Source organism: Oryctolagus cuniculus, chromosome 11, assembly GCF_051225735.1.
Source record: "Oryctolagus cuniculus isolate XC-2025 breed Fujian yellow rabbit chromosome 11, ASM5122573v1, whole genome shotgun sequence".
NCBI classification, from domain to species: domain Eukaryota; kingdom Metazoa; phylum Chordata; class Mammalia; order Lagomorpha; family Leporidae; genus Oryctolagus; species Oryctolagus cuniculus.
In genome coordinates, this window is record NC_142877.1 from 43,260,749 (window position 1) to 43,273,384 (window position 12,636).

The window sequence follows — 12,636 nt, forward strand, 5'->3', positions numbered from 1 at the left end:
CCCAAGTACTTGGGCCATCTTCTGCTGCTTTCCCAGGCACATTAGTGGGGAGCTGGATGGGAAATGGAGCAGCTCGGACTCCAACCTGCGCCCATATGGGATGCTGGCACTGCAGGCGGTGTTTTTACCTGCAGTGCGGGCCCCAGCCCTCTTTTCTTTGATGTGACCAGTCCCAGGTGATTTGTCATAGCAACGGAACATGGACTGCTACAATTTTGCTTTGACTCCAGGAAACAAATGGGAACATTTATTTAAATAGCAATAACCTGAGGGCTGTAATAGGGAGGGTTGGGGGAGGGTGTTATTCTAAAACCAACTGGTATATTACAATTCAGTTAATGGCACTAATCCTCTGATCCCACAAATTTAAAGGCACAGTCTCCCCAAAAGACTGCCCTTATTTCAGAAGCCAGCCACACATGGGTATCCCCCAGTCCACCTGTACTTCTGATCAACTGGCTACAAATCTGGAAGCTTTTGTGACTCCCTCCGGGTTCACGATTCATTAGATTGACCCACTAGATTCAGGGAAATACTTGCACAGTTTTATGATTAACGGGGAGAAAGCAGGAGCAGCGAAGGAAGAGACACACCAGGCAAGGTCTGTAAGAGTGGCAAACACCAAGCTCCTGTGTCTCCCCCTACCCTAGGACTCTGAGCAGGACACTGAGCCGTTCACCAGGCGCCTCTACAGAAGCTTCACTCTCCAGAGTTCTGGCTGGGGCTTCATCATGTGGCATGAATGATTGAATCGTTAACCATGAGGATGAATTCAATCTCTAGCACTCCTCCCCTCCTGTATTGTGGAACTGGCTCAAAGCAATATCCCGGTGTGGGCACTGCGCATGGGGGTTAGATGCCACTTGGGATGTGTGCATGCCATATCAGAGGGTCTGGGTTTGAGTCTTACCATTGAGGTTTCCTGATAATGTGCTTTCTGGAAAGCAGCAGGTGATGTTGAAGTACTTAGGTCCCTAGCATCAATGCAGGAGACTTAGGATTGAGTTCCTGGTTCCTGGCTTTGGCCTGGCCTAACTGCAGCTGTTCGGGGCTTTTGGGGAATGCACCAGTGGATGGAAGATCTCTGTCTCTCTGCTTCTCAAATAAAGTACGTAAATTAAAAAAAAAAAGTAAATGAAAATCTCCAAGTCTCTGTGATCCCATGATTGGTCTTTCTGGTCACCTGCTCCCAGTCTGAATTGTCCCATCTGTATACATTCAGGTGTGACCAAGGTACTGATGAATAACAAAGACACTCCTGTTGTCACAGCACTTGAAACAGAACCTGGGCTCCCTTGTCTAAGGCACAGTGAGCCCATCGATGACGCAGGGGTGGTAGATGACAGTGGGTGTTTGTTTTGCAGTGTGTGGCGCTAGGAGTCAGTCAGCTATGGCTCAATCCCCAAACTCCCCCCGGGGTATTTCACTGATTCAAGTTGGGGCTGAGCCGTGCGTGATGAGCTCGTGTGCGGGTCTCTGGTCCACAGTGCTCAGGGCCTTCCTTGGATTGCTCAGCAAGAGGAAGCTGGCCTCTTCTTCAGAAGATGCTATTGTGGCAAAGTGAGCTGTCTGGGGTCCAAGGGTAGATGGGTTATTATTTTGTTTGAACAGGGCTGGGAGTTCCTGTGTAGCATCTCAAAATGAATCTGACATTAGGATGGTAAGTACAGTGGTGACTAGTGAATTCTGAGTCTTGTGATCCCAGGTCCATGGGGCCAGCCTGAGCTATGCACCAATCCCTTTATTTTTTTAAATTAAATAAAAAAAATTTCTCAGAGGCAGAGCTATCTATGTCTGTATAGCTTTGCACATCCATCTATCCATTTATATCCATTTTCTACCTATATCTATATATTTATCTGTATCTGTCTATCATCTATTGACAGAGATAGCAAGCTCCCATCTTTTAGTTTGGCCCACAAATGCCCACTTGGCCCTGGGCTCGGTGGAGCCCAAGCCGAGGGCCCAGAACTCAGTCCAAGTCTTTCATGGTAGCAGCAGAATCCCAACTACTTGATCATCACCACTTCCTCCCGGGATCAGGTAATCTGATAGGAACCTGGGCATCCTAGCCAGCACCTTAACCCCTAAGCCAAATGCCCGTCCCCGCTCCCTTACTTCAGTGAGATAATCTTTAGTTAGGAGCTAACCTGTCATCATCAAAGGGAAGACAGAGGAACTGCCAGTTTCAGGGAGAGAGAGTATAGGAACTACATCAAAGGTATTAGGGATGGAAGCTGTTTCACTTTTTAAAAAAATTTTTAAATGCTTTATTTATTTAAATTTGAGAAGTAGAGCTATAGACTGAGAGAGGGAGAGACAGAAAGGTGTTCCATCCGCTGGTTCACTCCCCAAATGGTTGCAATAGCTGGAGCTGAGCTGATCCAAAGCTTGACAGGCAGAGTTAGACAGTGAGAGAGAGAGAGACAGAGAGAAAGTCTTCCTTTCATTGGTTCACTCCGCTAATGGGCACTATGGCCGGCACTGCGCCGATCTGAAGCCAGGAGCCAGATGCTTCTTCCAGGTCTCCCATGCGGGTGCAGGGGCCCAAGCACTTGGACCATCCTCCATTGGCTTCCTGGGCCATAGCAGAGAGCTGGATTGGAAGTGGAGCAGCCGGGACTAGAACCAGAGCCCATATGGGATGCCAGTGCCACAGGCGAGGATTAACCTACTGTACCACAGTGCCGGCCCTCAGTTCACTTTCACTCAGGAAATTCCAAGAGTTTGGAAGCTCCATAACAGAAAACCCTGAAGAAAGTCCACCTGAAATCTTTATTCCACAACAGGGTAGGAATCCTGGATTCTGTTTTAAGTTTCTAATTTTGTGATGGCTGCAATTCTTGGCAGTGGAGTTGTTAAGAAGGCACCTGGAAGCCCAAGCTCAGAGGAGCTGTGTCGGGGTGGAAATGGACATGTAGGAGCCAAGAGCTTGAAGGTGGAATTCAGACAAGAACAAAGAGCAAGGCTAAGAAACCCAGGGCCTGTGTCTGAGCCCTGGAGGATCCCCACGCTCAAAGTGGGGTGCAGGAAGCTGAGCAGCGGAAGAAGGAAGCCAAGGAAAAACGGAAATTTAGAAGTCAAAGGAGGGGACAAGGCCACTTGAAGAGATGCCGCTAGAGGCTTTTTTTTTTTTTTAAGATTTATTTATTTATTTGAAAAGCAGAGTTAGAGAGAGAGAGAGAGAGAGAGAGAGAGAGAGAGAGAGAAAGTCTTCTATTCGCTGGCTCACTCCCCAAATGGCCTCAGCTACCTGAGCTAGGCTGATCCGAAGCCAGGAGCCAGAAGCTTTGTCCCGGTCTCCCACGCGGGTGCAGGGGCCCAAGGGCTTGGGCCATCTTCCACTGCTTCCCCAGGCCATAGCAGAGAGCTGGATCGGAAGAGGAGCAGCCAAGACTTGAACCAGTGCCCATATGGGATGCCGGCGCTTCAGGCGGCAGCTTTACCCATTACACCACAGCGTCAGCCCCACTAGATACTTTTTTCTACTGCAATTGACCCTTTCAGGTTTAACAAATATAAAAACGAACCCTGGTGTTTGCGACTAAATTGGAGCTACAATGTCCTTTTACCTCTAACAATATAAGTCCTTTCTAAAGAACAAGAATGATGTCTTCCACAAACATCAGATTAACCTCATGCCTTTATCAAATCTATCAGTGCTCATACGGGGTGCAGGCGTGGCAGGCAGTGGTTTAACCTGCAGCCCCACATGCAGACCCCTCTACTACATGTAAATATCCTAACAGCCCTTTGGGAGGGAGAGGTATTTATATCACAGGAGGAATCAGAATTATAGAGTGAATCTATTTACTATCAAGAAATTAATAAAATTAATTACTGTTAATTATTAGCTATTAAATTAATAGACCTTTTCAGGCAGCTGACCCTTTTGTGTCTAAGAATTTGGAACAATCTGAGGACAGGCGAGTATCAGGAAAATGACTCAGGACAACACTAGGATTTAGACCCGATGGGCTCTAAGACCCGGGGTGGGAGAAGACAGCGACCTGAGTGTGAGCAGGGAGTGGGGGCGGGGCCAGGGCTGCCTATCACTGAGGGCGAGGTTAAGGCTAGGCTGCAGGTGGGCGTGACCGACGTGGGCGGGGCGGGGCTAACGGGTCGTGGGCGGACTTATCGCTAGGCCGGGAGTGGGCGTGGCCGACGCGGCACCGGCGGCCGCTGAGCGGGTCGGACCCGGCCGCGGCGCGCACTTCCGGGTGTCACCTCCAGAGGGCGCCGGCCGCGGAGCCGCTCGCTGAATCGCCAGGCCGCACCGAGCGCGGCGCCGCCCCGCTCGCCCCAGCCGCCGCCATGAAGGCCGTGGTGCAGCGCGTCACCCGGGCCAGCGTCACAGGTCAGTCGGGCGGGGCCGGGCGGGGACCGGCGGTCTCGCGTGGGGCTCCCCGGCGCGCCGGAGAGCACCGTGCACGTGCCGGGTGGGGCCCCGGCGCGTCCGCGGTGCAGCATCTCGGTTTTGGGTTCAGGGAGAGCGCGCCGTGCGCTCGTCGTCACCATGGTTTGTCACCGGGGAGCGTCTCCGGAGCCCCATTTTGCCCGTTTCTGCAGAGCCGGGCTGCTGGGGCGCGGGCTCCGGCGCGCCGAGCTGACGGAGTGTGCCCACGTGACGGGCGCCCGCCCCGCACGCGTCCCTGCCCCGGACGCCGCCCCCTCACTTGCCGGACCCTGCGGGTGGCGGATCCCGGAGACTCCCAGCTGAAGTACTTCTTCGCCTGTCATTTCTTGTGCTCGGAGGCACCGGCCGGTGTGTGTCCCCTCAGCGTTCAGGGGGAGCGTCAGGGGGCCAGGTGATTGACCAGAGCCTGTGGCCGTTTGAAAAACGCAAGCCTCCGTAGGAAAGATTATTTTGGAAAAAATTTAAAGTGACAAGTTTTTCTCTCTTTTTTTAAAGATTTATTTTATTTATTTGAAAGGCAGAGTTACACAGAGGGAGAGAGAGAGAGGTCTTCCATCCGCTGGTTCACCCCCCAAATGGCTGCAACAGCCCAGGGCTGGGCCAAGCCCAGGAGCTTCTTCCAGGTCTCCCACGTGGGTGGCAGGTCCATCCTCCGCCGCTTTCCCAGGTGCATTAGCAGGGAGCTGGATGGGAAGAGGAGCAGCCAGGGCTGGAACCGTTGCCCAAATAGGATGCTGGCGCTGCAGGTGGCGGCCTTACCTGCTGTACCACAGCGCTGGTCCCTACTTTTTTAACCCTGTCCAGTGATTTCAGAACTGTTCTGGTTACTTCAGGTTGGGAGTTGGTCCTGGGATAAAAAGGAATAGGATAGTACTAGAGTTGATGGAATTTTAAAGGTTTTATAGCATTTCAGTAAGTACTTAAGTTCACATAGACTTGACGTGGCCAATTCATAGATGAAAGATTGTTTTCACTTTTTTTTTTTTTTTTTTTGGACAGGCAGAGTTAGACAGTGAGAAAGAGACAGAGAGAAAGGTCTTCCTTTTTCCGTTGGTTCACCCCCCAAGTGGCTGCTATGGCCGGAGTGTTGCCGATCTGAAGCCAGGAGCCAGGTGTTTCCTTCTGGTCTCCCATGGGGTGCAGGGCCCAAGCACCTGGGCCATCCTCCACTGCACTCCTGGGCCACAGCAGAGAGCTGGCCTGGAAGAGGGGCAACCGGGACAGAATCCAGCGATCCGACTGGGACTAGAACTGGTGTGCCAGCGCTGCAGGCGGAGGATTAGTGTAGTGAGCCGCGGTGCCGGCCTGTTTTCACTTTTTGAAGGAGAATATTGGAGTCAATTGTATGTGGTCAGCACCAATAAATTTAGATTTTCATCTTCTCTCCCCTGATGTCCCCTTCTTGCTGCTCTAGAATATTGAAAACCTGTGAAATCAGCAGATTTATAGAGTGGTGGATGTCCTAAACAGCACTCTGGCCTCAGAATCAGCCCTTAGAGCATTTGGATCTGGCTGAAAAGCCCATGAGAGTATTTAAGGCATGGAAAGCCAAGACACTCTGGAAAAAACCTAAATGAAAGATCTCCAGGAGTGAGATCCCAGTGGAAAGAACGGGGTCATCAAAGAAGGAGGTACCTTTCTCTGAAGGGAGGAGAGAACTTCCACTTTGACTATGACCTTGTCTAAATATGATAAGAGTCGGTGAACTCAAAAGGCTTCCATAGCCTTGGCAACTCATGATTAGAGCCTAGGGAGATTACTGATGCCAGAAACAAGAGTGTCAAATTGTTAAGTCAACAACAGGAGTCACTGTGCACTTACTCCTCAAGTAGGATCTCGGTCCTTAATGTGCCGTGCATTGTGATTTAATGCTATAACTAGTACCCAAACAGTATTTTTCACTTTGTGTTTCTATGTGGGTGCAAACTGTTGAATTCTTTATTTAATATATACTAAACTGATCTTCTGTATATAAGAGAAGTGAAAATGAATCTCGATGTTAATGGAAGGGGAGAAGGAGCGAGAAAGGGGAGGGTTGCGGGTGGGAGGGAAGTTATGGGGGGGGGGAGCCATTGTAATCCATAAGCTGTACTTTGGAAATTTATATTCATTAAATAAAAGTTTTAAAAAAAAGAAAACCTGTGAAATAACACAAGAGGTTTTTTGTTTGTTTTGGTAAGATTTATTTGTTTGAAAGGCAGAGAGAGGGAGAGACATAGAGAGAGACATATTTAGTGCTTCACTCCCCAAATGGCTGTAGCAGCTGGGGCTGGACCAGCCCAAAGCCAGAAGCCTGGGATTCCTTCAGGGTCTCCCATGTGGGGGCAGGGGCCCAAGCACTTGGGGCATCTTCCACTGCTTTCCCGGGTGCATTAGCAAGGAGCTGGATCGGAAGTGAAGCAGCCAGGACTCCAGGGATGCTCAGTATAGGATGCCCTTGTTGCAGGCAGTGGCATCACCCACTGTGTCACAGTGCTGGCCCCAAGTTTGAGTTACTTTTGTGTTTTATTTAAGTTGTATGCCTTTAGTCAGACAATCCTTCCAATTGAAAAGGTAAAGATGTTGACTGCGGGAAGGTGTTAAAAGCTTGGGAATTCTAGGTTGGGGAACCATAGAATTCTCAGTATTTGAGGGACCCTTTAGTTTTGCAGGCCTTCTGCAAATGAATGTTAATGGAAGAGGGTTTTTCCGATTCCTTAGAAACATAGCTGATTGCACTGAAATGTGGCTGCGTTCAGATGACATTTCATTTTATGGGTTCTAACGTGTAACTTCTAATAGGTGTTATGGTCAGGATGGAGTAGACTGTCACAAGTCACACATCTTATTATGTGACAGATTCCCCTTCTAAGATTGCTGAGACACGGTCACTGATTTTCAGAGTTGGTTGCAGCACAGTTTAGACACATGCACTTAACAACGTAGCTGAAAGAGGACAATTAGGTCCTCTTTAGGACTCTTAGGCCCCATCCCTGTTTCAGCAGCTAAAACCTGATGTGCACGATGTTATGACAGGATCTAAAAATGATGGATTGAAAGGAGTTGTTTTTAGAGGCTGTTGCTATGGATTCTTTTTTTTTTTTTATTAATTTATTTAAAGGCAGAATGAGGGGGAGAGAGAGAGAGAGATGAGAGTGCGAGAAAGAGATCTTCCATCTGCTGTTTCACTCCCCAAATGGCCTCAATGGCTGGGGCTGGGCCAGGACAAAGCCAGGAGCCAGGAGCTTCTTCCAGATCTCCCATGTGGGTGCAGAGGCCCAAGTACTTGAGCCAGCTTCTACTGCTTTTCCAAGCCATAAGCAGGAGCTGGATCAGAAGTGGAGCATCCAGGACTTGAACTGATGCCCATATGGGATGCCGGCACTACAGGCAGAGACTTGACCTTCTATACCATAGTGACAATCCCCAACATTTATTTATTTATTTATTTTTTAAAATTTATTTTTTATTTATTTGAAAGAGCCAGAAAGAGATAGAGAGATCTTCCATCTGCTGGTTTACTCCCTAATTGGCCGCAGTGGCTGGAGCTGTGCCGATCTGAAGCTGTGAGCCAGGAGCTTCCTCCGGTTCTTCCCATGCGGGTGCAGGGGCTCAAGGACGTGGGCCATCTTCTACTGTTTTCCCAGGCCATAGAAGAGAGAGGGATGGGAAGTGGAGCAGCTGGGACTGGAACCGGCGTCCATATGGATGTCGGCACTGCAGGCGGTGGCTTTACCCGTTATGCCACAGTGCTGGCCACACACTTTTTGGAAAAAATATATTGACATTGTAAGAAACTAAGCCAGGCCGGTGCCGCAGCTCACTAGGCTAATCCTCCGCCTTGCGGCGCCAGCACACTGGGGCGCCTGTCGGGGTGCCGGATTCTGTCCCGGTTGCCCCTCTTCCAGGCCAGCTCTCTGCTGTGGCCCGGGAGTGCAGTGGAGGATGGCCCAAGTGCTTGGGCCCTGCACCCCATGGGAGACCAGGAGAAGTACCTGGCTCCTGCCATCGGATCAGCGCAGTGCACCGGCCGCAGCGCGCCGGCCACAGCGGCCATTGGAGGGTGAACCAACGGCAAAAGGAAGACCTTTCTCTCTCTCTCTCTCTCTCACTGTCCACTCTGCCTGTCAAAAAAAAAAAAAAAAAACAAAAAACAAAGCCAAACACTTTCTGAAGCAATGCAAATAAGCAAAGCAAGCCCAATTTAAAAAAAATATTGAGATGCAGAGAGAGAGAAACAGAGGAAGTGAGATCTTCCCTCTTTTACTGGTTCACTCTCCAAAAGCCATCAACACCTGGGGCTGAACTGGGGAGGAGCTGGGAACTCAATCCAGGTCTTTCATGTGGGCAGTGGGAAGACTCCACCTGCTTGAGCTGTCACCATTGCCTACAGGGTCTACATTAGCAGAAAGCTGGAATCAGGAACAGAGTTGGGGATTGAACCCAGGTGCTCTGATAGGGGATGCAGGCGTTCTGATAGGTATCCGAATCACTGCCAAATACCTGCCCCTGTTTCAGCTTTTGAGTCAGGACTCCAAGGTCAGATGGTCACACACAGTCCATTATAAAAGAAAAGCAGCACAGAAAGGAAAATCAGGATTCTTATTTTAGCATACAAATAAAAATTTGGACTGGCATTGGGGCACAGCAGATTAAGATGCTGTCTGGGACCCTGTCATAGCATATGGGTGCCGATTTGAGTTCCGGCTGTTCCACTTCCACTCCAGCTCTCTGCTGTGGCCTGGGAAAGCAGTAGAAGATGGCCCAGGTGCTTGGGTCCCCGCACCCACATGGGAGACCTGGAAGAAGCTCAAGGCTCCTGGCTTTGGTCTGGCCCAGCCCCTGCTGTTGGGACCATTTGCGGAGTGATCCAGTGGCTGGAAGATCTCTCTCTCTCTCTCCCCCCTCTGTAACTCTGCCCTTCAAATAAATAAAATAAATCTTAAAAAAAATTAAGTTTACTGTATTTTCAGCATGAGTTGATGCTGAGGCTCCCGTGGAGTCTGAATGTGGGGTGGCCCCTCGTCATACGTCTGAAATACAAGTGGAGTTTCTCTTCTTGACTTGCGATGTGGTGCAGCGTGGCATAGTCTGTGTTGCCTTGTTAGGTATATTTACAGATGTTATTATCCAAAAGAAGCCTATGACAAGAAAATGGCAGAGTTGACCTTTTTATTACTGATTGGAATGTTAGATCGGTACACGATGAAATAGCACAGTAATAAGACTTGGCAACAGTTGGTAAAAAAAAAAAAATCAAACATCATCAAGATCTCCATTGGAAATCTGGTTTATATTCACCATTATTATGATGAATCTCAGCTCAAGTGCTGTGCCCACATCTGAGATGCTGTCTGATGGTAGCGGAGCACATACTTGGCCATAAATACACAAAGCTTAGACATTTTTAATGAGTGATGCTCATGATTTGAAAAGATTTGGGGAACCCTGACTCAACGTGATTTTACTGCTACCCTGGGAACCAGAGCAGCTTGCTGAGGTGAAGCTTAACATGTAAAGCAGAATTTTTATGCATATGTGTATCTTGTCTGCAGGAAGTAGGAAAAACACTGGTTTTTACGAGGTGAACATTTTCTACTTTGTGCAGTTTGTGTTGTGTTGTGTTACTAAATTCCAAGAAAAATGTATCTCTCCTGCCTGAGAATTAATATAGTTGAACTGGACTCTCTGGGGGAGGAAAACACTGTTTTTTTTTTTTTTTTTTTTTTTTTTTTTGACAGGCAGAGTGGACAGTGAGAGAGAGAGACAGAGAGAAAGGTCTTCCTTTTTTGCTGTTGGTTCACCCTCCAATGGCCGCTGTGGCTGGTGCGCTGTGGCCGGCACACCGCGCTGATCCGAAGCCAGGAGCCAGGAGCTTCTCCTGGTCTTCCATGCGGGTGCAGGGCCCAAGAACTTGGGCCATCCTCCACTGCACTCCCGGGCCACAGCAGAGAGCTGGCCTGGAAGAGGGGCAACCGGGACAGAATCCAGCGCCTCGACCGGGACTAGAACCCAGTGTGCTGGCGCCACAGGCAGAGGATTAGTCTATTGAACCGCGGCGCTGGCCACTGTTCTGTTTTTATACCTGGGCGTGTTCAACTGTGGAGTTTCAGGTGTCTTACCCAGGGTGATGCAGGTGAAAATGTAGCCCTGAAATCCTGCTTCGTGGTTGCTCACTGTGCGGCTCCCGTTCTTTGCCAGCATGAAATCAGGAAGGGTGGGTACCATTGACCTCACACTACATTCTTTGACTCCTGTCAGTTTTGAATGCTTACCGACATGAACCAGAAAAATTGTAAGAAATCCACGTGATGCTGAAAACACTCCTGTGGGCACTTACAAGCCTTTCCTGCGGCCTGCTTGATTCAGAGTCTCTTCTGCCTTTTGGTTCCTTTCAGTTGGAGGTGAGCAGATAAGCGCCATTGGACGGGGCATCTGTGTGTTGCTGGGGATTTCTCTGGAAGATACACAGAAGGAACTGGAGCACATGTAAGATGCCTGCTTCTTTATCATTTTTTAAAAAAGATTTATTTTTAATTTATTTTGAAAGAGTTACAGAGAGGGAGAGACAGAGAGAGGGAGAGAGATTGTCCATCTACTGGTTCACTCCCCAGATGGCTGCAATGACCAGTGCTGGACCAGGCCGAAGCCAGGAGCTTCGTCCGGATCTTGCATGTGGGTGGCAGGGGCCCAAACACTTGGGCCATCTTCCGCTGCTTTTCCCAGGTTCATTAGCAGGGAGCTGGATCAGAAGTGGAACAGCTGGGACATTAACTAGCGCCCACATGGGCTACAATGCCAGCCCTAAGATGTCCATTTCTAAGCCATTGAGTTGGAATGTGGTATGTGGTGACCATGCTGGGACTTCCACAGTGTTTTGTGTTCGTCCCGTTTGAGGTGGTTTGGTTATCTCCCAGTTTGAGATATGGAGAAGAGATATGGAGAAGAGTAATCTGGAAACTTCACGTGCTGAGACAGTGGTGGAGCAAGAGGAGCCCAGCTTAGCTTTCATCCTGATTTGATGCTACTTGCAAGGCTTTGCCTCTTTTTCTCTTAATGCAAGAGCCCAGTTTTTTTTTAGGTGTGGTTTCTCTTTTTAATTTGGATGAAATGATTTTATTTTATTTATTTACTTTTTAAAAAGCTGGATTTTTTTAAAAAAAGATTTATTTATTTATTTGAAAGGCAGAGTTAGAGAGAGAAGACTTTCATCCTCTGATTTACTCCCCAAATGGCTGCATTGGCCAGAGCTGGGCTGACCCGAAACCAGGAGCCAGGAGTTTCTTCTGATTCTCCCATGTGGTGCAGGGGCCCAAGGACTTGGACCATCTTCGACAGCTTTCCCAGGCCATAGCAAAGAGCTGGGTTGGAAGTGGGGCAGCCGGGACTCAAATCAGTGCCTATATGGGATACCAGCACTGTAGGTGGTGGCTTTACCCACTACGCCGTAGTGCCGGCCCCCAAAATGATCCTTTTAAAATGCCTAGTTTTTCATGATACATCTAAAGATCTGGAACTCAGAGGTAAAGTCCTCACTGTAGGTCGTACACATAAACTTAGTAAGAAACCTGAACCTGAATTAGATTCTGGGCTGTCTGATCTTGAAGCAGGTGCTCTTTATACTAAGGTGGGGGCATTTCCCATTGCTGTTTCCTGCCTGGCTCTCTCAGTATAGTCAGCCCCTCCCATGCTCTCCTTCCTCCCCTGCCCCACTAGGCACATTTGCTTCAGATGCTGTGGCTGTTTATGCTGCCCCTGGGTACCTGGAACCCAGCTGTCCCTTTTCTATGAAATTGGAGATCAGATGTGGAACTTCATTCCTGCTAAGATGTTGGCCACTGATAAGGACAGTTCTGTACGGCTTCAGGGATGTTGATAGTCTTACAGCTGTCCCTGGACACTCAGAGAGGCAGTGGAGATGGTGATGGTAAAAGACGGGGCTCTGGGTCTGATCTCTGTGTGACTGTGGCATACTAGATAGCAATGCTTAACTTGGTGGTTAAGAGATGTGGCTCAATGTAAGACTGTCCTGGCTGTGGGGAGGGGGTAATGAAGAGTTCCCACCACAGAGGGCCCTTTTAGGAAGAGTCAGGGGATTCGTATCATGCTCCTGGGCACGTCTTTGCCTTCAGCATTGTCCAAAAGGGTGGCTCGGGTGGTGGACTTGCAGCTATTATGCATTGATTTTTCACCACGCTCCTCCAAGCTGACCCTGTAAACGCTGCCTGGGCTTTCTTGTT

General features: G+C 49.1%; 1 protein-coding gene across 5 annotated transcripts in view; it reads left to right on the plus strand.

Annotated features, from left to right (window-relative positions):
• The first annotated feature begins 4,104 nt into the window (after positions 1-4,104).
• Positions 4,105-12,636, plus strand: part of DTD1 (D-aminoacyl-tRNA deacylase 1) — a 171,963-nt gene continuing 163,431 nt past the window's right edge. For 2 of the 5 annotated variants that reach the window (XM_008256344.5, XM_089308222.1), the window contains exons 1-2: positions 4,141-4,357; positions 10,795-10,885. In XM_008256344.5, the coding sequence (XP_008254566.1) occupies positions 4,315-4,357; positions 10,795-10,885 (134 nt within the window). In that variant the 5' untranslated portion in view covers positions 4,141-4,314. Of the gene's footprint in view, positions 4,358-10,794; positions 10,886-12,636 lie in introns of all 5 variants that reach the window. The other 3 variants (XM_017341778.4, XM_002710949.6, XM_089308223.1) reach the window with 3 other exon arrangements.